General features: G+C 47.4%; 1 protein-coding gene across 2 annotated transcripts in view; it reads right to left on the bottom strand.

Moving 5' to 3' along the window:
* Positions 1–25,266, bottom strand: part of CLCN2 (chloride voltage-gated channel 2) — a 75,394-nt gene extending 50,128 nt beyond the window's left edge. The window contains exon 1 of one of the 2 annotated variants that reach the window (XM_081862305.1): positions 25,101–25,266. In XM_081862305.1, the coding sequence (XP_081718431.1) occupies positions 25,101–25,154 (54 nt within the window). In that variant the 5' untranslated portion in view covers positions 25,155–25,266. The remainder of the gene's footprint in view (positions 1–25,100) is intronic. The other variant, XM_081862306.1, reaches the window with a different exon arrangement.
* Between the last annotated feature and the right edge of the window lie 1,820 nt (positions 25,267–27,086).

The following is a 27,086-nucleotide window of genomic DNA, read 5'->3' as shown; positions in this document are numbered from 1 at the left end:
AATAGCCACGTGGGCCTGGGCAAGGGCGGTGGGGGTCAGGCCAGGCCAGACTGAGCACCGGCAAAGAGGTAGCTACAACCCAATCTAGGTAGCCTGAAGGAAGCCCCCCTGCTCTCTCCGCCTCAGCTCTGCCACCTGTAAAATGGGTGTGGAAATATGTTTGTGTACAGAGAAACCATTCACAAACAGGGGGTGGCTCTGCTGAGCTCTAGAAGTTCCTTCCCAGCTTCTAGGATCACCCAGCAGGAGTCTTCCAACCAGGAAATTATCATTGAGGGGTCAGTGGTTGCATTCAGCCTGTCCGTTCAGGCCCTGCCAAAGATTTAACTGTCTGGCTTCCCACCCCTCTGCCCTAAGCCAGGAATACCAAAGAGCCAGGAGAAGTTAGCAGGGCAGGCAGGGTGGATGACTGCTTCAGCTAGAAGAGAGAGAGATGTAGGGCCCTTCCAAAAAGTCATTTTTATTGCACACTCCTGATTATTGGTGCACACAAGGGCAGTTACACACAAGCCCACTTTCAACACGACTTTGCTTCTTCAAATAAAACACGCTTAGACTTGCAGAATTTTGCACATCGTGAATCACAGAATTGCAGAGTTGGAAGGGACCCGAGGGTCATCTAGTCCAACCCCCTGCAATGCAGGGATCTCAACTAAAGCATCCATGACAGATGGCCATCCAACCTCTGCTTAGAAACCTCCAAGGAAGGAGAGTCCACCACCTCTCGTGGGAGTCTGTTCTACTGCCGAACAGCTCTTACTGTCAGAAAGTTTTTCCTGGTGTTTAGCTGGAATCTCCTTTCTCATAAATTGAAGGCATTGGTTGGGGTCTTACCCTCCAGAGCAAGAGAGAACAAGCTTGCTCCATCTTCCATGTGACAACCCTGGAGATATTTGAAGATGGCTATCCTACCTCCTCTCTCTCCCCTCTTTTCCAAGCTAAACATATCCAGCTCCTTCAACCGTTCCTCATAAGGCTTGGTTTCCAGGCCCTTGATCATTCTGGCCACACCTTCAGCTTGTCAGCATCCTTCTTAAATTGTGGCACCCAGAGTTGAACACAGCATTCCAGGTGTGGTCTGACCAAGGCAGAACAGAGTGGTACCATGACTTCCCTTGATTGGGACATTAAAATTCTGTTGATGCAGCCTAGAATAGAGATAGCTTTTTTTGCTGCTGTATCACACTGCTGACTCACGTTAACAGATTGCAGAGTTGTGAGCACATCCATCATGTGGGCATCGTTACAAATGTTGAGGAGGGGAACCCTGAAGGAGGAAGTGATAGAACTGGGTCCTTCCAGACTGGTGTTTCTCCCCGCACCCACTGGGCTCTTCCCTGTCCCTTGCGAACAAGTCATTGCTCCCTGTACAGCAGCCCCACAGAGGACCACCAGCCCAGCCCAGCAGCCCCAGGCAAGGCTGGCTGTGCCCTGACCTCCCTGTCTTGACATACATTAAGTGCTTTGGGATTCTGTCCTGCCATCCACCTTCCCTAAAAAAGGACTTGCAGGCCTTATTATATGCTGCTTCCAACTACTACTTGCTAAAACATCTCCTGCATACATCCAATTTCTACAGGAATTATATATACTGCTTCACTACCTGTGTACTGATTTGTAATCAAACACCCTCTAATGAAAAGATTATTCTTCTGGAGTCACTTCCAGGTGACCCTGTTCGCTGAGCAACCCCCTTGATTGGTTTTCACATTGGTGGACAGGAAGGGGAATGAGCATTTACTGAACCTTCACTCTGATTTGTCTGCAGGTCATATGATATTGCATCCAGAACTATCCAGTGCATTTTCTGCCCGTTACTGCAAAAAAAAGAAGATGTCCAGTTTGGGGAGGAAATGAGTTTCTTGCAAGAGTTTTAATTATGCAACCTGAATTTGCCAGTATGTGACTCAATCACATCAGAAAATGATGCTTATCTGGGAATGCCATCAACCTGCTTATTGAAGACTCTGGTTTATTTGCAGAGGGATTAGATGACGTGGGTGATCTAATGAGTGCTTATTGTGATTTGTTTGCGGAGATTTTAGATGACATTGCATCAAAGCAAGTGTTATGCCACACTTTCCTCTGCACCCTTCTTTATCTTCTGTGGAAGCAGGTTTGTTGTACAAGACCCCCAGACCGACTGAATTTGCCAGCGTATGATGGAAATCCACCTGGGGGGGAAACCAACTGAAATCGCCCTGGGGCTCCCTTTGCCTTCGGAACACTGCGCAAAAATTAACGGCGAGATCATGACACACCCTGAAAACAGCTACATCCATAGAACTCAAAAGCTTCAAGGGTACATAGAGAGGCCGTGCTCCGCATTTTTGGAATTCCTGCCTGCTCATTGTTTAGGTAACAATGGTAAAGTTTGTTCTAGATTTCAGACTGAAAGTCAATATTATGTCCATTTCTCTTGCATTTCTTGCACCTATATTGGCTGCCAGGTAAAGACCTTTTCGTCTTCCCAGACTCACAAGATCAGTTACCATTCCTGGGCAGCATGCATATAAAACAGTTCTGCTAGCACAATAACTTTTAGCTGCGCAGTTCCTTCCACCCTCTGGAGCACATTTAGGAGTCGTGTCGGGGGGGGGGGCATGCAGAGAGAGGACAGGGCGATGAATTTCCACTTCATAGCTAAAAGTTCTTGTACTAGTAGAACTGTTTAGCTGAGTGCCACCCATGGCTATTTTCCCTGCTGCTGGTTTTATTCTGATTGCGGATCACCTGTTTTAATTGTTGTGTTATGATTTGACATTCTGCTTTCACAGTTGTCTGTGGACTGCCAAGAAATTTGTGTTGCTGTTAAGAACGGGTGGTGAAGAAACGCTGTCAGTAAAATGAGGAGAGTAATTTCTTTGTGTCCCACCATCCGACATATCAAATTGTCCAGTGATTTCTGGGAAACTGCAATGCTTCCAGGATCCCTCCACTTTTATGGGCTGCAGCCAAGTCTGAGGCAAGGAATCCTGGTGCACCCTTAGTCCCTCTGTCGGAAAATGGGTGGCTGTGGGCGTTTAATGCTGCACAGAACCTCTACAAGTATCTCGAATGCACCTAACATGGCAGAAGTGTAGCGCGGGTTGCCAGTGCCCAGGGCAGGCAAGCCACCGAAGCCACAGGAGTGCCTCCCCCCCCCAAACAAATCCTTTAAAATAAAACAAAAATAAAACCTATTCAACTTGGTGGTCGTCATTACGTCTTCTGGTTGCGAATTCCACAGTTCAGCTATGCACTGTGCAAAAAAGTACATTCTTTTGGAGCGAGGAAGTCACTTAACAAAGTTAATAAATGTAATTTTCAATAAGGCTATGATTTATGTTTGTCTGTCTTATGTGTTTGTTTGTTTATAATATTGTGAAAACCAATTTAAAAAATTTGGGTGGAAAAAAGTACATTCTTTTGTCTGCACTCAATCTTATTTCAATGTTCAGCTTCTGTCCGTGAGTTCTAATGTTGTGAGATGGAGGAAAACTTCCTCTCCTCTCCCCCTGCCGCCCCACAATGTGACACTTAGGTAAAGGAACTCTAATGCTAAGAAGGAAGATTCAGAATACTCCAGAGACAATTCCAGCCCAGGAGGAGGGCAGAGTTGAAGAGGCTCAATTGTGGACTGAATCACCAGCAAGCTCAGTTTCAAAAAGATATAATGTTCAGGAACGTTGAGGGGAAGGTGGCTGCCCTCTTTCCATGTCGCTAGATTCAACTGCTCACTAAGAAAGAAAGAAAGAAAGAAAGAAAGAAAGAAAGAAAGAAAGAAAGAAAGAAGAGAAAACCTGCCAGCCTTTATTCTCTCTGGCACAATTTCCTGGTCTGCCCCTGCCACAGAGTGCCAAGAGCGCTGGATACAAAGGGAACAGCGGCTGAAAATCTGTGTCATGCTGAATTTATTCAGCAAATCTCTCCCAGGCCACTCTAATCAGTCCCGATCGGCTGCACGCGGAACAACGGGAGCTTGTGAAGTTTAATCCCAAAGGACCCTCTGCCCTGCTGGGCCCAGGGACGGCTAAGGTGGAGGAAATTCTTGCTCAGAAGCATTTTCTCCGCATAGAAGCCGGCGGTTTCCCCCGACGCAAACAACTTTTGCTTCTCGTGGCGGAGTTCCCGTGCCAAAGTGACTCGCCGGCGAACCTGCCTGCCAGCTATGGAACCCTGGCACACTGCAAAGGACTCTGGGAGGTTTCCTAAGGTGTACAACTCAGGACTGGGCTGCAGAGTTATGTCAAGACCGCAAATGCATTCAATGCACCTGTTTCATTCCTTTGGAAAGATACAGTTCCCTGCACCCTTAACCAAACCTCTTTTCCTATCGATCGATCGATCGATCGATCGATCAATCAATCAATCTTTCCTATCACTAGGGCTGTGGTGAAAACACACAGAGACACCAAGCATGCTACCTAGTCTAGAGGAAGAGCAGAATAAAAAGTTAACCAAAAAATAATCATTAATTTCCAAACAGGAGTCCAGAGCAAGGCCTCTGTCCCCAAGCACACAGCGCTAAGCGAATGCTAAGCAGCCGCCGCAGTGTCCATCAATTGCATCTTCGCATCAGTCAGATTCAGGGAGACGATATGCAAATCAAATTCTTGACAGATCTTAAAATAACTGGGGCTTTTTCATGTTTCCAACTTCGCCAAGAATTAAGCTGTCTTTAGGTACAGAATGGTTTCATGTCGCTTTAGCAATTGGCCCCGTTTTTGTGGGCCATCACACAAAGGCTTCACTCATAGAGTCTCGGGCAGACGCTGGAACAGGACAAGACGTCCAGACAAGGAACAGTACAAAGAAGCACATCCTTGGTTTGAATCTCTCCCGCGACACAAACTTTCTAGGTGGCAAGATAAGTGTTCAAACTCAGTGTGCGGGCACCCACCCACAAACTAGCCATCTGCTACACAGGGATAATAATATTAATTCCCCATTAAGGAATTCTTGCATTGGTTCACACAGCACATAGTTTATCTGTGGAACTCGCTGCCACAGGAGACTGTGATGGCCACCAACTTGGGTAGCTTTAAAAGAGGACTGGGCAAATTCATAGATGGTAAGGTTATCAATGGCTACTAGCTGGAGGCAGGAGGGGAGAGTGCTCCTGCCCCTGGGTCCAGGTTGTGGGTTTCCCAAAGGCATCCTTCTGGTCACTGATGCTGGACTGATGGACAGCTGGCCTGATCCAGCAGGCTCTAATCATGTTAGTTATTCAATGGAGAGGCGTTCCATTTACTGACAGAGCTGTGGGACTACTCCACTAACACTGCTCCTAACATCAACACATGGAAAGTGAAGGAAACTTGTTTTCTCCTGCTCCGGAGGATAGGACCCGGACCAATGGATTCCAAGTTACAAGAAATGAAATTCTGACTAAACATCAGGAAGAACTTTCTGAGAGTAAGGGCTGTTTGACAGTGGAACCGACTCCCTTCCTTGGAGGTTTTTAAGCAGAGGTTGGATCGCCATCTGCCATAGATGGTTTAGCTGAGATTCTTGCACTGATTCTATGATCATCACTATCTCCATCCTGGGGCCTGGGCTAGTTGTGATGTCAGGAGAGGGGCTAGAGGCACAGCCCCATGGAGCCCTGCTCAACTGAAGGTAGATTTCTTAACACATGAAGGGATTGTTGAGCTTGGCCATCTGCTAGAGGGAAGCTGATATATAGAATCATCTCATCCAACCCCCTGCAATGCAGGAATATCAGCTACAGCATCCATGACAGATGGCCATCCAACCTCTGCTTCGAAACCTACAAGGAAGGAGTGTCCACCACCTCTTGTGGGAATCCGCTCCACTGTTGAACAGCTCTTACTGTCAGAAAGTTTTTCCTGAAGTTTAGTCGGAATCTCCTTTCTTGTAACATGAAGCCATTGCCTCAAGTCCAACTCTCCAGAACAGGTAGAAAACAAGCATGTTCCCTTTTCCATGTAACAGTCCTTAAGATATGTGAAGATGGCTATCACACACACAGAAGGAAGGAGGGCAGCTCAGACACAGACCACCAGCTTTGTAAGGTCAGTCCTCATCATGACCAGGTGGGGCTGGGTGTGGTCCTTCTCTGAAATCTGGAGAACAACCCCTAGCCAGTGTAGACCAGATCTGGGGAACTCTGGTCTTCCAGATGTTGCAGACTACTACTGCTTTATGGAAGTGAGTCATGGGCAACTGCCAGGAGGGACAGCTCAATGCCTTCCACAAGCGCTGTGTCAGAACGAAATGCCATGGTGCATCTGCAGTAATACAATCGGGCACCTTGCTCTGCCCCAGCTGCAACAAAACATGTCTCTCCTGTATCGGTCTCTACAGCCACAGCAGGCACTGTAACCATCAACAGTTTGACTTCACCTGCAAAAGGCGCACTTCTCCATTGTCTCCCAAGAGAGACGGGTGCCAGCAACAACTCCCGTCAGCCCCAGCAAACAGGGCCCCTCTGGACCCTCAAGTGCAGAGGGCTCAATAAAGTGTGGAAGGATATGAATGTCCATGCTCAATGGTTGCTTGGCATACAGTGATGCCAGGAGAGCCAGCCATCATTGCCCCTTCACCTGAGTAGTACAAGGAAAGCCCATTCCCAGCATTCCACAGGGACCTCTGGAGTGACCAAGAAACAGACCCCGGGGCAAAGAAAGGCCCAAGGCTAGGCTATGCACTGGGAGCCAACTTGATTCGTAACAAACCTTGGTCACCAAGGACAGGAAGCAACATTCCTACACTGGATGACAGCATGTGCTAAATTTTGATAAGTGGATTCACAGGCACTGCTTCAGGAAGATACCAGACAACAGATTCAGGGCAAGTAGTAGCTTGGGGTTGGGGAAAGAAGGCATTTAGACTGGGAAAATGGCAGCAGAGATGTTACCACTATCACAGAAACAGAAAACTAGGAGACCCACAATGCAGATCTTCTGCCAGGGTTTGGCCATCAGCTTTGAATGTTCCAAATCAGGGGTGGGCAGAAGACAGAATGGAATCAGCTGGTAGACTGTGGGTGATTTTGCAGTAGATCAGCATGGCTTTCCACATTCCCTCTGTTTAACGGAATTAACAACAAGAGGACTCTTCCCCACTCCAGAATTAAGCTGATAAAAGGAATAACCCTTGAGGGTGACCAGACATAGGATCTATGTGTGGAAGGATTCAGCTCCATTCTGGCACTCAAAACAAACCCCTCTCAGCTTCCAGATAACCCATCGCTCGAGCTTTCACCCAGATTTTTATTTATTTTTTTGCGCAAAGTTTGCAGGGAGCTTAAACCACATTGGCTATTTACTGAACATTCGTCCTGATTTCTTTGCGGGCAGATTATACAGCGTTGTGCCAAGCCATTCTTTTCCCACGCTTTTCAGTGCATTTTCTCTTATAGCAAGAAGTCCAATTGTTGCATAAGAGCACTAACCAACTTCAATTCTGCAAACCTGAATTTTTCGGCATGTGATTGAATGTCATGCCCAAATTGTGACAGTGTGGATGAGGCCCCCCCTGGGCTCAGCAGCTGCTCAGAGATTTTTAATAATTTTTTAGTTCAAAATGTGTCTTTTACACCTGGATCCGGTTGTAGATCCTACAAGCCTGAAGTCTGTCTGCTGCTGTTATAAATGCAAACTCTTCCAAATGTTAAAGCTTGTACCCCCCACCCAAGAGGAGTCCCCTCTGTGTTTCTCTACATCCCTCGTTGAGAATTCTTCCCAACTGTTTTATGTAATTCACTTCCATAAATTATGGTGATGTGCCAGTAGCTCAGAAAGTTTTGAGACGAGGTTAGACAAATGGATGGAAGAGGTATCTCAATGGCCACTAGTCATGTCAGACTGGGGAGACACAGGTTCAAATCCACCCTGCTGGGTTATGAAGCTCAAAAATCTGCCTTAGGCCAGTAGCCATCCATCTTCAACCTGGCCAACCCCACAGGGTTCATCTGAAGAAGTGTGCATGCACACGAAAGCTCATACCTAGAACTAACTCAGTTGGTCTTTAAGGTGCTACTGGAAGGATTTTTTTTATTTTGTTTTGACCATGGCAGACCAACACGGCTACCTATCTGTAACTGGACCCACAGGGTTGTTTTGTTTTGTTTTAAAGATATTTATTAAAGTTTCAAAAATTTTCAAAAAGGTTACAAAATAAGAAAAAAAAGAACAAAGAAAAAAGAAAAAATACAAAGTAAAAAACAAATCAATCTTTTCATGTCTTGTTTTTCATTTGCTTATTTCTCTGACTTCCTCACACCTCCCTTTTTTGTATTCCAATTCAGTTAGTTAATTCAGCAAATCCTTTCCCTCCTTATTTTTATCTTAATCTTTTACCTTGATGTATTATAACTTTACATTCTCACCTAATAACAATTCATTTTTACATATTCCTTTACAACATTGCTGCTAAAAACCACTTAACTTCTTTCCAACATCATTCTAACATTCATTAATTTTGCAATATTTATATAAGTAGTCTTTAAATTTCTTCCAATCTTCTTCCACCAACTCTTCTCCCTGGTCTTGGATTCTGCCAGTCATTTCCGCTAATTCCATATAGTCCATGACCTTCATCTGCCATTCTTCCAGAGTGGGTAGATCTTGTGTCTTCCAATACTTTGCAATAAGTATTCTTGCTGCTGTTGTAGCACCCCACAGGGTTGTTGTGATAAAGAAAAGGAGAAGGTTCAAAGACCTTGCACACATTCATTTGCTCTCTGGAAGAATGGCAGGCCAGAAATGTAATAAATGAATGTATGGAATGGAATGGAATGGAATGGAATGGAATGGAATGGAATGGAACCTCCAGGTTCAGAGGCTGGCAGTCACAGAATCATGGACTTGTAGAGTTGGAAGGGACCGCCAAGGGTCATCTAGTCCAGCCCCCTGCAATGCAGGAAACTCAACTAAAGCATCCACTGCGGATGGTCATCCAGACTCTGCTTGCAAACCTAAAAGGAAGGAGACTCCACCGCCTCTACTGGGAGTCTGTTCCACTGTCAAACAGCTCTCAGTGTCTGGAGGTTCTTCCTGATGTTGGGTCAGAATCTCCATTCTTGTACCTTGAATTCAGTATGAGGAGGTGCTAACAGGTCAGAGACCACTACAGGGGCCTGGCAACCACGATTTTTAGCTGGGCTACCAAGGCCAGCCATCAGTGATGAACCTGTGGATTGGAACCCCAAATAAGCAGGCAAGTCAGAAGGAAACTGCAAAGGCATTGCATTGCTGGCTACAGTCCACTACACCACAGGCAGCGTTTGATTCTCAGAATGTCCAACACAGACTTCTTTATCTGCACCGTGTAAAAATTGCTGGCAAAGGAAGTGGCATGAAACGTCCTGGATAGATAGCACCCATCATTCTCATATTATGCTTTAGAAGGTTCAAAGTGATTCACACATATTTTATCTCAGTAATCTTTGCAACCATTCAGGATTATTATCAATCCCTTATTGCCGGGGGATTGGGGGGGAGGAGGGGAGGAAAAGCCAAGGCTGAGAGATAGCGCCTTGCCTATGGCCACCAAGTGCGTTTGTGGACAAATAAAGATTCCAGCCCTTGCCCCCTGCCCTCCCCCAGTGCCCTCCAGACACTTTGGACTCCAGTTGGCTATGGCTAATGGGAAGGCAGCAAGACCACAAACCATCAGATGTCAAGGAAATAAACAACTATTTGACTTTTAGAAGACATCTGAAGGCAGCCCTGCTTAGGGAAGATTTTAATGTTTGATGTTTTATTGCTTTATTATTATTATTATTATTATTATTATTTTGTTGGGAGCCTCCCAGAGTGACTGGGGAAACCCAGTCAGATGGGCGGGGTATTATTATTATTATGCTGCAAAATGTGCAAACCCGTGGGTTTCACTCTCATTCCTACAGATCCTTCCTCCACCCCCCCCCCAAAAAACCCCCTCACTTTTTCCATAAAGCCTTTGGCAACTGAAATACTCATTTTCTTTCCCTGTTTGCTCCCACAGCCCCACCTCCCCTTCCTCTGCCATAGACTGCAAGATCTGATGGCAGCTTAGTTGGTAGAGCATGAGATTCTCAATCTTGGGGTCATGGGTTTGAGCCCCACGTTAGGGGAAAGATTCCTGCATTGCAGCGGGTTTGACTAGATGACCCTCATGGCCCCTTCCAACTCTACAATTCTAGGATTGATTCTACCTCTTTAGGAGGCAAAGGGACCTGTTCACATGCTGCAAAATCTAAGGTGCATTGATGGCACAGCGTAATTGCTTTCTTGCCTTTCTGCTGCAAGCAGCAACACTTGTGGATCCAAAGCAGTAATACAAGAGGGAGGTGTCAGCACTTTGCGGGGAAGGGAACCCCAAGACTTGCAGAAGTACAATAAATAAATATATGAGCATGCTCAGTGTTCTGAGGAATGCAGACTGGCTGTTCGGGCAGGGAATGGAAAACCAGATGGGAGGGAGGAGGGATGAAATGGAGTTTCCTGGAGGCGGGCATGGGCTGTGCGGCTGGAACAGTGAACAGGAGCTGTCTACGCCGCGTTTGTTGCAGGTCCCACTTACTGGAACTGCTTTAGACAATGACAACAAGAGCTTTTGCTTACAGAAACGGTAAAAACAGATATGCTAATGGCACCCACGTAAGTAAGGGTCAAGCCTACTTTGACCCCAAGTTGCTGTCAGACTATCCGTCCCTTGTTCTCTTCTTAACAAAATGAACAGCAGCTAAAAGAACAGATCCGTTTGTCTCCCTTGAATGTAGGTTGCCATGAAAGCTGATCACAGCCACGCAGGCTTTGCAAACTGAAGGCAGAAACCCCCAAACATGCCCAGGATCGGGCTACTTAGTGCTTTGATGGCCATACACACAAACAATCCCTATTTGGCAGAGGGAATGCCTGTTTTCTAACTCACTCTCCCTGGGGTGATGGGAGTTGGAGTTCAGAAACATTTGGAGGGCCCCAGTTTACACAGCCCTGCATTATAGGGAGAACTATCCAGTTGCCATTGCAAAAATTAGTTTGTATGTGTACACAGGTGCAGAAAGAAGAGGGGAGTTATTGCTTTGTTTTGTTTTTGTTCCTCTTTTTATTATGTATCTTGTGTTTTTATCTTGTATTTTTATGCTGTGATCTTCCCTGAGCTCTTCGGACGAAGGAAGCTATACAAATAAATAAAATAATCACCATCATCATCATTTATGCTGATGTAAAGTGCTTCCTGACGCTCTTGTGCCTAACTAAGCATGCATATGAAGAACAACAAAAGAATAAAATAGATCCCTGCTTCTATTCCATCCCCCTCTACCCCAGGAAAACATCCAATCCAGTTAGCAAATAAGTACAGTGGTACCTCGAGTTAAGAACTTAATTCGTTCTGGAGGTCCGTTCTTAACCTGAAACTGTTCTTAACCTGAAGAACCACTTTAGCTAATGGGGCCTCCGGCTGCCGCCATGCTGCTGGAGCACAATTTCTGTTCTCATCCTGAAGCAAAGTTCTTAACCCGAGGTAGTACTTCTGGGTTAGCGGAGTCTGTAACCTGAAGCGTATGCAACCTGAAGCGTATGTAACCCGAGGTACCACTGTACTGCGGAGTATGGTTGGAGTTGCAGCTATTCTGCAATAAGCACAGCTGGCTGCACTGGGAGATAAATCAGTATAACGGTACCTCACGTTACATACGCTTCCGGTTACAGATGCTTCAGGTTACAGACTCCGCTAACCCAGAAGTACTACCTCGGGTTAAGAACTTTGCTTCAGGATGAGAACAGAAATCGTGCTCCGGCAGAATGGCAGCAGCAGGAGGCCCCATTAGCTAAAGTGGTTCTTCAGGTTAAGAACAGTTTCAGGTTAAGAACGGACCTCCAGAACGAATTAAGTACTTAACCCGAGGTACCACTCTATATTAAACACTGTTGGGGGAGGGGAGGGACGGAGAGAGAGAGAGAGAGAGAGAGAGAGAGAGAAGGAATGAATGTAGGAAGGTACACTATGGCAAAAGTCAGGGCAGAGCAAAACCTTAAGGCAGCCTTCCCAAACCTGCTTCCCTCCAGACATTTTGTGCTATGATTCCCATTCGCCCCAATTACTGCTGGCAGGGCTCAGCCAGCAGAGGGTGAGACTCAGGTTCACGGGTTCAAGCCCCACGTTGGGCAAAAGATTCCTGCATTGCGAGGGATTGAACTAGACGACGCTACTCTATGATTCTATGAACATCTGGAAGGCACCATACTGGGGAAAGGGAGTGTTGAGCAGCACACAATCCTTGAAATGAGGGCAGGTGTTGCAAAATGCCCTCCACTCAGTATTAGGTAGCCGCTGTTTTGCCACTCTGCCTCACAGGAAAAAGGGATCCTGCCTTTACACTGAGCCAGACCACGGATCCATCAACCGATGTGACTGGTCAGTTAGTTAAGTATTTCTATTGTTTTACTGGATGGGGGGGGCAGAGGCCCACCTTGACTACACCCATGACTTCCAGCTCTAACTCTGTGGACAGGAAGCAAGGCAGGAGAAGTTGAGCTGCAGGGACGGAGGAGAGAGAGAGGAAGAGAACTCCGTATCACCATTCCCTGGAAAAAGTTGTGCAACGTTTGCGCTGGCAATTGGGGCAAGTGTATTGACTAGGGAGAGCATAAAAGCCCGTCATAAAATGGGATTAGGCGGCAGATAGCTCGCTGGCGATAAGGCAGCCACCAGGGGAAAGATCAAGGTCAGCTAGAGGCAAAACTGGAATGGCCAAAGAGAGTCGGGCAAACTTTTGCGGGGTGGGTGAAGGAAGCGGGGAGGGGAGAAAGAAAACAAGGGAACTGAAGCTTGTGGTTAGAAAGGGAGAGAGGGCCTGTCGATTAGGGTTTTCTTTATCCTTCTCAACAAAAAAAGGCAGCACGTGCATTTCTTTATTTAGGATTGACTCCAACCAAGCTGTCCCATTGGCGCAAGGACTCCAACAACAGATTATCACTGGAAATATATGCAGTATATACTTTCATGCTACAGGAGGGCCAGGAGAGTAAGGGCAGGGGGGCTTCCAAACTGAGCCCCAACTTCCAAGGACGCTCCTAGTATTGAACACGTTGTCCACTTATCGTCTTCTCCCCCCCCCCACATCCAGATATGGGCCAAAACTTCTTTTAAGCTGCTCCCCAAGGCGACAACAGCAACACAGTCCCCATCTAGAGCTTGCAAAGAGCGCGTTGATGTCTTCCAATGTGTTCCAGCCCATCCAAAGGTCAGGTTACAATGGTTTAAAAAACAAACTTACTTGTAAATATCAGGGCTATCTGCCACTCGACAAATTTCTAATTGATTAAATGCCTGGCTTTTTAATGGCTAGTTACTCAGTGAGAGTGTAAATACACTTTTCGAAACTGTGCCTCTAAAGGAAGGGAAGGGCATCTCTTAAGGCGTGAAACAAGAAGAAATCTTAAGGACATAAGAGGATGCTGCTGGATGAGCCCTAGGCTCCATCTAGTCCAGCATCCTGGACAATTAAGACTTTTGTGAAAGAGCCCTCTCTCCTCCTGCAATTTCCAGCAAGGAGAATTCAGAGGCCTCTGAACATAGGAGCCCTCCAGGATTTAGATACATATCAGCGTTGCAGGCTCTGCCCTGTGAATTAACTCTCTATTACTACTACTACTACTACTACTACTACTACTAATAATAATAATAATAATATTAATAATAATTTTATTATTTATATGCTGCCCACCTGACTGAGTTGCCCCAACCACTCTGGGCGGCTACCAGCACAATATAAAAAACCAAACATTAAGAACTTCTCTATATAGGGCTGCTTTCAGATGTCTTCCGAAAGTCAGATAGTTGTTTATTTCCTTGACACCTGGTGGGAGGGCGTTCCACAGGGAGGGTGCTACTACCAAGAAGGCCCTCTGCCTGGTTCCCTGTAACCTCACTTCTCGCAGGGAGGGAACCACCAGAAGGCCCTCGGAGCAGTATCTCAATGTCTGGGATAAATGATGGTGGTGGAGATGTCATTTAGGGCTTTAAAGGTCAGCACCAACACTTTGAATTATGCTCAGAAATGTTTTGGGAGCCAGTGAAGATCCTTTATGGCTGGTGTAATATGGTCCCGGCAGCCACTCCCAGTCACCAGTCTGGCAGCCGCATTCTGGATCAGTTGTCATTTCCGAGTCACCTTCATAGAGCGCATAGCAGTAGTCCAAGTGGGAGATGACCATTGCATGGACCACTCTGGTGAGACATTGTGCAGGTAGGTAGGGTCTCAGCTGTCGTGACCTGCACCTCCATGGATAGCTGTGAGCCCAGAATGACTCCCAGGCTGTGCACCTGGCCCTTCAGGGGCACAGTTGCCCCATTCGGGAACAGGGAATCCCCCACACCTGCCCTCCCCCTGTCCGCCCAAACAGTACCTATGCCTTGCCAGGATTCAACCTCAATCCTACCTTTGGAGATTCAGCAGGAACTGTCCCTGCCTTCTTTCAGGTGCTTCTTGAAAGCTGTACTTTTTAGACAATACATATTGCCTTCACAATATGGATTTCTCCTTTTAGCCAACCAGGACTTATTGCTGTTTAAAACAAAATAAAAAAATTCCTTCCAGTAGCACCTTAAAGACCAACTAAGTTAGTTCTAGGTATGAGCTTTCGTGTGTATGCACACTTCTTCAGATACACAGTGTGTACACGAAAGCTCATACCTAGAACTAACTTAGTTGGTCTTTAAGGTGCTACTGGAAGGAATTTTTTTATTTTGTTTTGACTATGGCAGACCAACACGGCTACCTATCTATAACTTATTGCTGTTTGTTTGCTGTTTTCAATTATGCTTTATAGATATTTACAAATTGATTTTGTTGTATTTTATGATGTGAGCTGCCTTGATTTATCGCATGCACGTGCATAATCATAAATGTTCAAAGAATCAAATAAGCCTGTTCTCACACTGAGCTACTTGTCCACCAGCCACCCCCCCTGGGAAAATAGGATGCATCTAATTGACTACAAAGGAGCAAGGAAGTGGGGCGAGGGGCAGGGAGATCAGTTCCCACTGGCTCTCTGCTCAAACCAGCTTGATCAAGCTCCATCAAGGCATCATCTCTGCAAGACAGACTAGTGTGGGACGGGGAACACATTGGGCAGTATGCGGTCTCCTTTCCCCAGCCCTGTCTAGATAACCATCACAAATGCCTATCCGCTAGTCCCCTTTGAAGTTTTCCAAAGCCAGACACCATGACTGATGGACAGGAGAGAGGCAACTGCAGAGGTTGCAAATCCAGACACTGGGCAGAAGGGCAGATCAGAGAGGGAGAGAGAAAGAAGTTTCACAACAGCTGGCAAAATGTGTCGCCCGCAGCCATCTAAGCAACAGTTCCATTTCCCAATATCTTTGTCTGCCAAGAACCCCAGACAGGAAAGGTGGTTCCATCATATTACAAGCAGATACAAGACAGATAGACAGATAGGAGATATTGCAAAAGAGCAATGGAAATTCTTGGAAAGATGGAGTGTTTCATAAGGAATATATTTATAACAGGGATGGGCAAAACGGAAATCAAGATGTGTTCTGGCACATTTCAAGGTGATCTGTAGTAGATCAAGCAAAATAAAAAGATTCCTTCCAGTAGCACCTTAGAGACCAACTACATTTGTTCTTGGCATGAGCTTTCGTGTGCATGCACACTTCTTCAGATACACTGAAGCAGAAGTCACCAGACCCTTATATATAGTGAGAGGATGGGGAGGGCTATTACTCAGAAGGGTGGTGGGAATGGCTGATGGGCTGAGATTGGCTTGCAAATGTACAGAGGTGTGTATACAACCCCTTAAACATCTGGTCCCACAAAAACCTATGCCACGATCAATCTGTTAAGTCTTTAATCTGCCCTGAAATTCCTTCTTGCTTCTGTGACAGCACTGCAAGAGTTCTGGCAAAAGAGAGACTCCAGTTTCATCCCTGGCTGAGATCCACCTAATGTGAAATCAGGTGCCCAACAACAAATGCCCTGGGTTTTTGGGAACATAACCGCAGAGGCCAAGGAACATAAACAGATGAAGCTGTCCTACACAGAGACAAACCATTTGTTCATCCAACCTGGGCCTGCGGCTGGCAGTCACTCTCTGCAGTCTCAAGGGGGATTCTCCCCCCACAACCCCCTACCCCAATGCAAGCCACTGCCTCTGCTCTTCACCTGGAGATACCAGGAAAGGAACTCAGATCAGATGCTCTACCCCTGAGCTATGACTCCTCTCCAGTTACACAATCCTGAATCGTGCAAGTGTGATATTGCCGGAGACTCTGTTTTCCCCAGAAGGCTGGAAGTGGCACCGTTGTCAGCTCACAACTTTGTAAGAAATGCAAGAGGAGCACAGGCAAGGCCAGAGGGAGGAGAGAAAGAATATTTAGGGAAGGGCTTGAACTCAGTAGCAGAGCATCTGCCTTGGCTGCAGAAGGTCCCTGGGAGTGTTCCCCATCTGAAACCTTCAGAGAGCTGCTGTCAGTCAGTGCAGGCATTATGGGGCTAGATCAGCGTTTCCCAAACCTGGGCTCCAGCTGTTTTGGAACTGCAATTCCCATCATCCCTGACCACTGGTCCTGCTAGCTAAGGATGGTGGGAGTTGTAGTCCAAAAACAGCTAGAGACCCAAGTTTGGAAAACAATGTGCTAGATGGAGCAATGTATAAGGAAGATTCCTGTGTTTCTGAAGCAGCAGTTCAGCGATTGTTTCTGACCATCTTTCCTAGGAAAAGACAACAGACGCAGGCTGAACTTTTTCTTCTCCATGACAGACTTTGGCCTAGACAGGTACATTTTTTATCAGTAAGTACCTCTGCAGATTCTAAGAATCTGAAACACTTCCCTAGCTTTAGACCTTCAGGAACAGCAAACAGAGACTATGCAACAAGTTTAAAGAGAGATTTTCACAGACCTGGATCAGGACCCCGGACTTTTGCCTCCCTTCTGCAGCTCCTCGGTCCCAGAAGTTTCAGTTAAACAAGGTTTCATAAGAAGAGATCTGCTAGATCAGGCCAAATGACCATTAGTTCAGCATTCTCCTCTCACAGTGGCCAACCAGATGCCTGTGGGAACCCGCAAGCAGAATTTGGGCGCCACAGCAGTATCCCAACTTGTGACTCCCAGGAACTGGCATTCAGAGGCACATTTCCTCTGACAGTGGAGGCATGACATTGCCAGCAGGGCTAGCAGTCCATGACAGTCCACGAACTTGCCTAATCCTCTTTTTGGAGCCATCCAAGCTGGTGACCACTGCTGACTCTCGGGGGAGCAAACGGAATAGTTTTGTCTTCGTTTAAATATTTTTATTGATTTTCATTGTTCACGCCACGCATAAAAAAAAGCACAACTCACAACACATCAACCACTTTGCTTAAAGATATCAATTCAAATTCTCTCTGGGGACTCCAAAAAACCTTTACACATAAGCAGAGTTTGGAATGGCCGTCTGTCACGAATGCTTTAGCTGAGATTCCTGCTTGGCAGGGGGTTGGACTAGATGACTCTCCAACTCTACGATTCTAGGATAGTACCATGAAATCTCAGGGGTTATAAACACAATCTTCTTGATGCGTATAATCCAAAAACAAACTGCCAGTGTATGTTTTGTGTGGTATGCTTTCTTTTGCCAGTCCTAAGATGCCAAAATTCGGAGTCATTGGATGCCCATGTCTTCCTGCCCACTTTCTCCACATGCATATCTAGACTTTCAGGTAGCCAACAGAAAGATTGCAAAAGCAGTCTACAGCATCTATACTTGGCTCTGCGTGCATACTCTTGTAACTCACTCTACATGGGGCTGCCCTTGAGACTGACCCAGAAACTCCAGCGGGTGCAGAATGCCGTGGCAAGACTCCTATGGGGTCCTTGCCATGGGATCACATTCACCCAGTGCTATGCCAACTGAACTGGCTCCTGGTGGAGTGCAGGATCAGGTTTAAGGTGCTGGTTTTAGCCTTTAAAGCCCTATACAGCCTAGGATCCTCGTACCTACGGGACCGCCTCTCCTGGTATGTCCCACGGAGGACCTTACGGTCCTCAAACAAAAACATCTTGGAGGTCCTGGGCCACAGGGAGGTTAGGCTGGCCTCAACCAGAGCCAAGGCTTTTTTGGCCATGGCCCCAATCTGGTGGAACGCTCTGTCACAAGAGACTAGGGCCCTGTGGGACTTGACATCTTTCCACAGGTCCTGCAAGACAGAGCTGTTCCGCCAGGCCTTTGGCCAAGGCACAGTCTGACCCCCTCCTTTGGTAATCCTCACAGAACTCTAGCCCAATGGTTGCCATTAATTTGATTTTGAATTGATTTTAGAATGACTTGATTTTAGAATGCTGTGTTACTTTTATTGTTGTTAGCTGCTCTGAGCCCGGCTTCAGCTGGGGAGGGCAGGATATAAATAAAATTTATTATTATTATTATACATGCATTTACCTTTACCATTTTTACATACATACATACCGTATTTTTTGCACCATAACACTCACTTTTTTCCTCCTAGAAAGTAAGGGGAAATGTCTGTGTGTGTTATGGAGGGAATGCCTATGGGTGGCATGCCTACAGATTTTCCTCCTCTAAAAACTATGTGCGTGTTATGGTCGGGTGCGTGTTATAGAGCGAAAAATACGGTATGTATGTAACAGACACCTTATGACAAAGGCCATTGTGACCAGGGACAGATGACTGAACAGGCTAACAAAGCCGGTGATTAATTTCCCCATGGGACAGGGTCATCACAGAGAATGCAACACCCACAGAGCAACTCGCCTGCGTGTGATGTTTCATACGCAACACTTCCCAGGGAAGTCAATTTGGTTGCAAGTTGCAGCGTGCAGGGTAACTGAAGGATTATGAATGAGGCTCTGGCAGCTGAATGGATGGTTGAAAAGTCTTGAATTTCAGGTGGCGTGGGAAGACGTACCGTATTTTTTGCTCTATAAGACTCACTTTTTCCCTCCTAAAAAGTAAGGGGAAATGTGTGTGCGTCTTACGGAGCGAATGCAGGCTGCACAGCTATCGCAGAAGCCAGAACAGCAAGAGGGATTGCTGCTTTCACGGCGCAGCGATCCCTCTTGATGTTCTGGCTTCTGAGATTCAGAATAATTTTTTTCTTGTTTTCCTCCTCCTAAAACTAGGTGCGTCTTGTGGTCTGGTGCGTCTTATAGAGCAAAAAATACGGTATGTAGCTTTGACACACCGGCAGGTTTGTCTCCTGATGGTGATGTAGTCATCAAACAACGACTATTCAAAGGGCGAACCAAACTTAAGTGTTCAGAAAATGAGATGCATCAAGGAACTGTTTCTGTTCCCGAAGTCTCCTTTTCCCAGTATCTAAGGCCGATTCACCCAGTCAAGCAACAGCTTGCATCTGCGAATGGACTCAAGTGCTCAGCCTAACCTTCCTCCCAGAATCCAAGTTTTGAACATGCAGTCTTCTACAAGACTCGCAATCATTGGCTGCATTTAACCAGAAATCCAAGGTTGCGTATACTGTATCATGATTCAACTCTCCCTGAAATCCTGTGAGGCGGACCAGGCTCAGAGCTGTTGACTGGCTCAAAGTCACCCAATGCGTTTCACGGGTCCTCCCCAGTCCTGGTGCAACACTCTAACCACTACACCAGGTGTGGGAAACCTGCAAGCCTACAGATACTGAATTCCAACTCCCACCAACCATAGCAAACGTGCCCAGGGGTGAGGGGAACTGTAGCCCAGCCATTTGAGGGGAACTGTAGTCCAGCCATTTGAGACAGCACAGAGGAAGGTCCCTTATGCCAAACTGTGTTCGAAATTAGCCAGCTGCATTTTGCGACGAAGTGAAGATGCCCAGGTGCCATCGGGAGGTACATGCCTAGGGATCATTGGATCTTGACTGTTTTTACACACCAATACCCTATCCTGTATTATTCTATCAGTTACATTTTATCTGCCCAATCAGAATGAATTAAGAAAAAGAGGTCAGGATAGGCCAGTATATATGTGGACTGTCCTTGGATCAAGTGACTTTTCTTCTTCAAGTTCTCAAAACTCAACCTAGCTCAAGGTTGTCATGTGAACAAGTCCAATGTTTAACTAAGAATCAATCATAATCAGTCCATTGTTTGAAAAATAAGTCTTGCAACTACACATTCCGTTTTGGCGACTGTAACCTTGGTTTAATGAGCCATTTGGCACCCAGGTTATATATCTGAGTTTCTAACATTGATACCAAGTCAGACCATTGGTCTATGTGTAAAGGTAAATGACCCCTGGATGGTTAAGTCCGGTCAAAGGCGACTATGGGGTTGCGGCACTCATCTCGCTTTCAGGCCAAGGGAGCCGGCGTTTGTCCACGGACAGCTTTCCGGATCATGTGGCCAGCATGACTAAATCGCTTCTGGCGTAACAGAACACCGTGACGGAAACCAGAGCGCATGGAAATGCTGTTTACCTTCCCGCCGCAGTGGTACCTATTTATCTACTTGCACTGGTGTGCTCTCAAACTGCTAGGTTGGCAGGAGCTGGGACAGAGCAACGGGAGCTCACTCTGTTGCGGGGATTCGAACTGGTAACCTTCCAATCGACAAGCCCAAGAAGCTCAGTGGTTTAGACCACCCGTGTCTAGGTAGCTAAGTACTGACTGGCAGTATCACTTCAGGACTTCAAGGCAGGATTCCTTTCCCAGCCTCACCTGGAGATGCCAGCAACTGAACCTGTGACCTTCTGCAACTGAGCTAAGGCCTCTCCCTGAACATGTGGTGGGCCACTGGTTCCCCACCCTTGTGGTATACCATGCAGGCTCCCCATGCAGCCCTGAAGTAAGGGCAGCTTTACAACCTAGTCAAAGGGACCCATAGAAAACTGGCTGCAATGACTTGATGGCAATGATTATTAGGCAATAAGTAGTGGAAGCCAGGAAATGAGCAGAGATGCAAAAGCCAAAATCAGTGGTCGTCATGCCCTGCTGAGGCTGTGTGTGTGTGTGTGATACATAGAAGAACAGAGGACGAAGGCATGACAGCAAGAAATTGGACATGCCCACAGCTACACAATTACGGAGCTGGGAGAGCTGACTACAAGGGAAGATTAAAGGAGCTAAATATGTCTAGCCAGGGGCCGGTGCCAGTGGCAAGCATTTGAGTGGTGTTAACATGAGATTAGGCGGAAAGGCGATGGGAGCACAAAGTAGAAAGGGGGCTGGGGGGGGGAGCAGATCAGTAAGCAATTTGGAAAGTTTCGTTTGTGGTCAACAGCACACATCAGATGCAGCGGCAGAAGGAGGAACCCCAGCTGGAGGATCAAGGCCCATGTAAAAAGATGCCAGGAATCTGTTTTGGTCCCAGCAGAAAGATGGATTCAACAGCCGCTCTGTGAAGGAGGCATAATGAGGTGGTAGAATTTGGGGCAGTGTGACATTCAGTTGAAAGTATGAATGTCTACCCATCACTAACTTTTTTTAATATTCCCCACATCAACAACAGCAGCAATTTACACCAGCAGGTCCCAGGGTGGGTTACGACAACTGAAAATTCAGTTGTAGAATCACAGAATTGTAGAGTTGGATGGGTCCCAAGGGTCATCTAGTCCAACCCCCTGGAAAAGCCAGTGCAGGATTGAAAACAGTTAAAACAGATTACAGTTGCAGGAATAAGTGTGAGTCCAGAAAACACCGGTCTCAGGGGTCAAAGGCCAGAGCAAAGAGGCAAATATTCAGCATTTGCTAGGTGCACTCTGTAGGGAGGGAATTCCACAACTTAGGGGCCGCCACAGAGAAGGCCTTCTTCTGGAAAGCCTATTGATGTATATCATTTTTTCTGGACCATTCAACTTATGCAAAATAGTTTGCAGAAGTTATTTGAATAACCTAAGTGTTTGGCCACTTTAATAAATCTTTTTTGTGTGTTTTGGTTTTCGTCTCAGAGGTGGAGTAGTATTTCACTACTGTCCTGGATAGGTCATCTAAAGGTTGTTGGGAGCCCATCTTTTCCACAATATCCCAGGGACCTTCCTTGAAAATTCAGCTCTCTGTCTCCTTCTTCACAAGCTGCCTCTAGAACAAGCTGCTTAGGGCCCTCATATTTACGGGACCGCCTCTCCTAGTATGCCCCGTAGAGGACCTTAAGGTCCATGAATAACCATAGTTTAGAGGTCCCGGGCCCTAAGGAAGTTGGATTAGCTTCAACCAGAGCCAGGGCCTTTTCAACTCTGGCTCCGACCTGGTGGAATGCTCTGTCCCATGAGACCAGGGCCCTGCAGGATTTAACTTCCTTCCGCAGGGCCTGTAAGACAGAGCTATTCCGCCTGGCTTTCAATTTGAACTTATCCTGATCTTTTATTCCCCTTCCTTCCCCCCCCCCCCTTTATGAAGATTACCCGCTCTGGGATCCCACAGCTAATTCTCCCCTGGCCTCCTTGCTGGCCCAAATAGGACTAATTTAGCCAGCTAGTCCTGGTAATCACCTAATGTTTATTGGATGGATTTTCCCCTAAATTGATTTTAGAGCTTTGAATTTATGGTTATTCACGCTTTTATACTGTATTTTATGCTATTTTTTGTTGTATCACCATTAAGTGTTTTAAATTTGTTGTTAGGCACCCTGAGCCCAGTTTTCTGAACCGGGAAGGGCAGGGTATAAATAAATTATTATTATTATTATTATTATTATTATTATTATTATTATTATTATTAGCCATTTTGTACATAAAGCTACGAAGACTCCAGATCTTACTGGACTACATTTCCCATCTTCCCGGATCATTGGCTAGCTGGCTGGGGCTGATGGGAGTTGGAGCCCAACATCTGGAGGGCTGCAGATGTGAAAGCAGAACATGCATAGGCATTTGTCTTCCCCACAGCTTCAAGAAGAAGCTAACCTGATAGCAAGCCTATCCAAACACATAATTTAGAAACAAACCATTGTTTTTACTATTTGCTGGTTTTTATTCGATATTGGTTTTATATTGTTTGAGGTAGATTCCTCTGGGTTTTTTTAAGTGCTCTATTTCCCCCCCTTAAAATAAGAAACAAACACAAGTCATCTTCATAGCACGTATTCAAGTAAGACTCCCTTCCCCTGAGACAGAAAGTGAAGCTTTCTTTGCATGACTGCGCTGCCACCTCCCCTGCCAGCGTCAGACAGTCTTGACTCTTTCCAAACTGTCACTAACAAATGTCCAAGTCCCTGACAGGGAGCTCTCACGGACACCCCTGCCCCAGGAATTGTCCCCCAATACACTCAACAGCAGCTTTGCCTTCCTCAGTTCCCCGTGGCAAAACCACGCTTTACTCCGGGCAACTTTTTCCCATGCCAATGTGAAACCAGTTCCCAAGTGGAAGAAGAAGAAGAGTTTGGATTTGATATCCCGCTTTATCACTACCCGAAGGAGTCTCAAAGCGGCTAACAATCTCCTTTCCCTTCCTCCCCCACAAAATCGAAACAAAATCGTTTTCATAATAATGAAAAATGTACAAAAACAAGACCATATACAAAAAAAACAGAATTATTATTTTTAACCTGTCTCACATGTCCTTCTACCGCAAGGATTCTTTTCTGAGAAGGAAACTAAAGCCAAACTCAGGCAGGCAGGCAGCAGGTGGTTTTTTTTAATAAAAAAAAAGTTTGCAATGAAACAGCAAGACCAAATTTGAAATGAACTCTTTCCAAACCCCATACAACACCTGTGATATTAGGAGAAAGACGCCAGCCTCCCCCACAACTGAGATATCCATCTTATTGCTTATTTTGTTTAATATATTTAATCCCAAACAGGATTCATATGCTCCCTCCCTAAACACAAGTCCTGGTCAACAATCTTGAGGTGGCTTGAATGTACATTGCTAGATCCCCTTTAAGGGGCGCGGGTGGCGCTGTGGCCGATCAGAAGGTCAGCGGTTTGAATCCCTGCGATGGGGGGAGCTCCTGTTGCTCGGTCCCTGCTCCTGCCAACCTAGCAGTTCGAAAGCACGTCAAAGTGCAAGTAGATAAATAGGTACCGCTCTGGCGGGAAGGTAAACGGTGTTTCTGTGTGCTGCTCTGGTTCGCTAGAAGCAGCTTATTCATGCTGGCCACATGACCTGGAAGCTGTACGCCGGCTCCCTCAGCCAATAAAGCGAGATGAGCGCCGCAACCCCAGAGTCATCCACAACTGGACCTAATGGTCAGGGGTCCCTTTACCTTTTTAGATCCCCTTTGGCAATGCCCGTTCAAGATGCCCTGCTACCCGCCTCTAGCCAGGGACCCACAAGTGGCCTTATTCACACACCCCCCCCCGAAGCATCGCCTTCTGTGCCCCTCTTGCCACCCTGATCTGCACCAACCCCTGGGGGTGCCCACTACCTTAAAATCCCTTGGAAAATGGCTTTCTCCCCACATTTAGCATCCTGTTGAGAAGGAAGCCAAGGGCATTAACCAACAGCCCCACAACCATGCCATTCCTCTTCGGGTCTTTTGAGGGTGGGGGTGATTTGCAGCTCAATGACTGCCTTTGAGCCATGCCGCATAAACCCAGGTGCGTAGGAACGGGCTTGGAGCAACAGGGATGGGAACTCGGAGAGAGAGGGCAACAACTAAGTGGCAGAACACATGCTCTGCATGCAGAACGTCCCGGGTTCAACGCGCAGGTAGAACTGGGGACGATCCCTCTTAAGAGCACCTGCCTGTCAGTGCAGACATCACTGAACAGGAATGGGCTAGTGGCCTGGCTTTCCACAAGACAGCTCACTCCTGCCGCTAACTCCACGGTGCAAACCTAAGCGTATCTTTGGAGCAAGCAAGTCTGGCTGAGTTCAATGGGACTTGCTCCCAGGGAACAGCGCACAAGAGCGCAAGCTTCTTAGCGCCCGCTCCGCCAAGCGGCACTAATGTGGTGGTCTTTTGAGGTGCCACGCGACACTCCTCGCATGCTCAGAAGCACTCTTCTTCTTCTTTTTTGCAAACCGGTCCCGCGATTCCCCTCCTCTGAATGCAGCAGCCCTGTTTTCCTCCGCCTCTTCCCCCAAATTCCCAGGACTTGACCGTGAAAAGGTCCTGGCTTGAAGGCAGCCTTGGGAACCCGCGCGCGGCGAACGGCGCTCTGCACGCGCTCAAAGGCACTCTCTCCCCTCTCCTGCGGTGCAAAGAAACCCCGGGGCTGAGCGCCGAGGCAGAGCCCCCCGCCCGCAGCCCGCCCCACTCACCAAGGTCTGCTCGTACTGCAGCGCCCGCTGCTCCAGGCCGCTGTCCGCCGCCATCGTGGCCGGCTCCGGGCGCCCCTCTCCCGCCAGCAGGCTCCTACGAGCAGCCCCGGCAGCACTCGCTGCGCCCTGCGCCCGGACGCCTGGCTCCTCTCCTCGCTTCTCCCCACGCCCCCAGCACGGGGCGGGACCGGACTGGCTGGCAAGGGCAGGCCCGAGGGAGGTCCCGGGGCAGCCGCTCCGCCTCCACCGGGAAAGGCGCCGTCGCTGCGGAGGAGGAATAGGAGAGGAGGAGGCGGACCGGTGGGACGCTTGGGGAGGGGCCGCAAGAGGCGCGTCGTGGCGGGGCAACCCGACGCCCACCGGCCCGGGATGGAGCGAAGGGGCGAAGATCTGCAAGCCGGGAGCGCGCGTAGGTGGGACGGTCCCATCCCGGGCACGTTTACACGGGAGAAAGCCTCCCTGGAGGTCCGATATGGTACTTCCTCTCGGGTTAGGCGCGCGGAAGTTCGCAGCCGGGCGGTATTACTCGCGAGGAAGCCACTTTGAATCAGCAGAGGTTACCTCCTAAGGAGAAATGCAGAGGACTGCGCAGCCATCGAGGTTGCAGCGGGGAGGATTGAGAAGTGCGACCCTATCCTCTCTCTCCCCCCACGCACCATGTCGTCTTTATTCTCAGTATAACGCTGCGGGGGGTGGGGAGGACCAAGGTGACCCTCCTCCCCACGCGCGCACCCGATCCTGTTGCAGCAGGATCCAGTGGCTTCCTGCAGTGATCACTTTTCTCTGGCCTTTCGTGCCCCCACCCCTCCCAGCCGATGCCGGAAGGAGCTGAGGTTAATTGCATAAAGGGGGGTCGCCGGGAGAGTCGTTTATTTTATTTCTATGCCGCATGTTGCGCCTCTCCATCTTCTGCACATGTGGTGTACATTGTGAATGGGTTGCCCCTTCCTAACCCATATTGTTGAAAATATTGTTTCAAAACTTGGGTGCCTCCCTGCCTCCCTCTGCCGAGTGGTGGCAAGAACCCATGGGGTCCCAGGCACTCACCCAAGGTCTGTGGTCCTTTGGAGAACTGAGTCACGGCAGAGACTGTCGTAGCTTTAAGAAATGTGATTTATTTCCCTAGTAGTAGTAGTAGTAGTAGTAGTAGTAATAATAATAATGATAATAATAATAATAATAATAATAATAATAATAATGATAATAATAATTTATTATTATTTATACCCCGCCCATCATCTGGCTGGGTTTCCCCAGCCACTCTGGGCGGCTTCCAACAAAGTATTAAAATACAGTAATCTGTTAAACATTAAAAGCTTCCCTAAACAGGGCCGCCTTCAGATGTCTTCTAAAAGTCTGGTAGTTGTTCTTCTCTTCAACATCTGGCGGGAGGGCATTCCACAAGGCGGGTGCCACTATCGAGAAGGCCCTCTGCCTGGTTCCCTGTAACTTGGCTTCTCACAGCGAGGGAACCGCCAGAAGGCCCTCAGCACTGGACCTCATGTCCAGGCAGAATGATGGGGGTGGAGACACTCCTTCAGGTATACTGGACTGAGGCCGTTTGGGGCTTTCAAGGTCAGCACCAACACTTTGAATTGTGCTCAGAAACGTACAGGGAGCCAATGAACATCTTTCAGGACCGTTGTTATATGGTTTTGGCGGCCACTCCCCATCACCAGTCTAGCTGCCGCATTCTGAATTCTGGATTCATAGCTATTATGGTCTAGTAGCCATCGGCAGCCATCTCCCCCATGAATATTTCCAACGCTCCATCAAAGCCATCTAAGCTTATACAGTGGTACCTCGCAAGACGAATGCCTCGGAAGACGAAAAACTCGCAAAACGAAAGGGTTTTTCGTTTTTTGAGTTGCTTCGCAAGACGGATTTCCCTATGGGCTTGCTTCGCAAGACGAAAACGTCTTGCAAGTTTGTTTCCTTTGTCTTGCGAGTTTGTTTCCTTTTTCTTAAAACCGTGCATTCACTTCG

This window comes from Podarcis erhardii (assembly GCF_964252035.2).
Source record: "Podarcis erhardii genome assembly, chromosome: 5".
NCBI classification, from domain to species: domain Eukaryota; kingdom Metazoa; phylum Chordata; class Lepidosauria; order Squamata; family Lacertidae; genus Podarcis; species Podarcis erhardii.
This window is presented reverse-complemented; position numbering and strand designations above follow the sequence as displayed.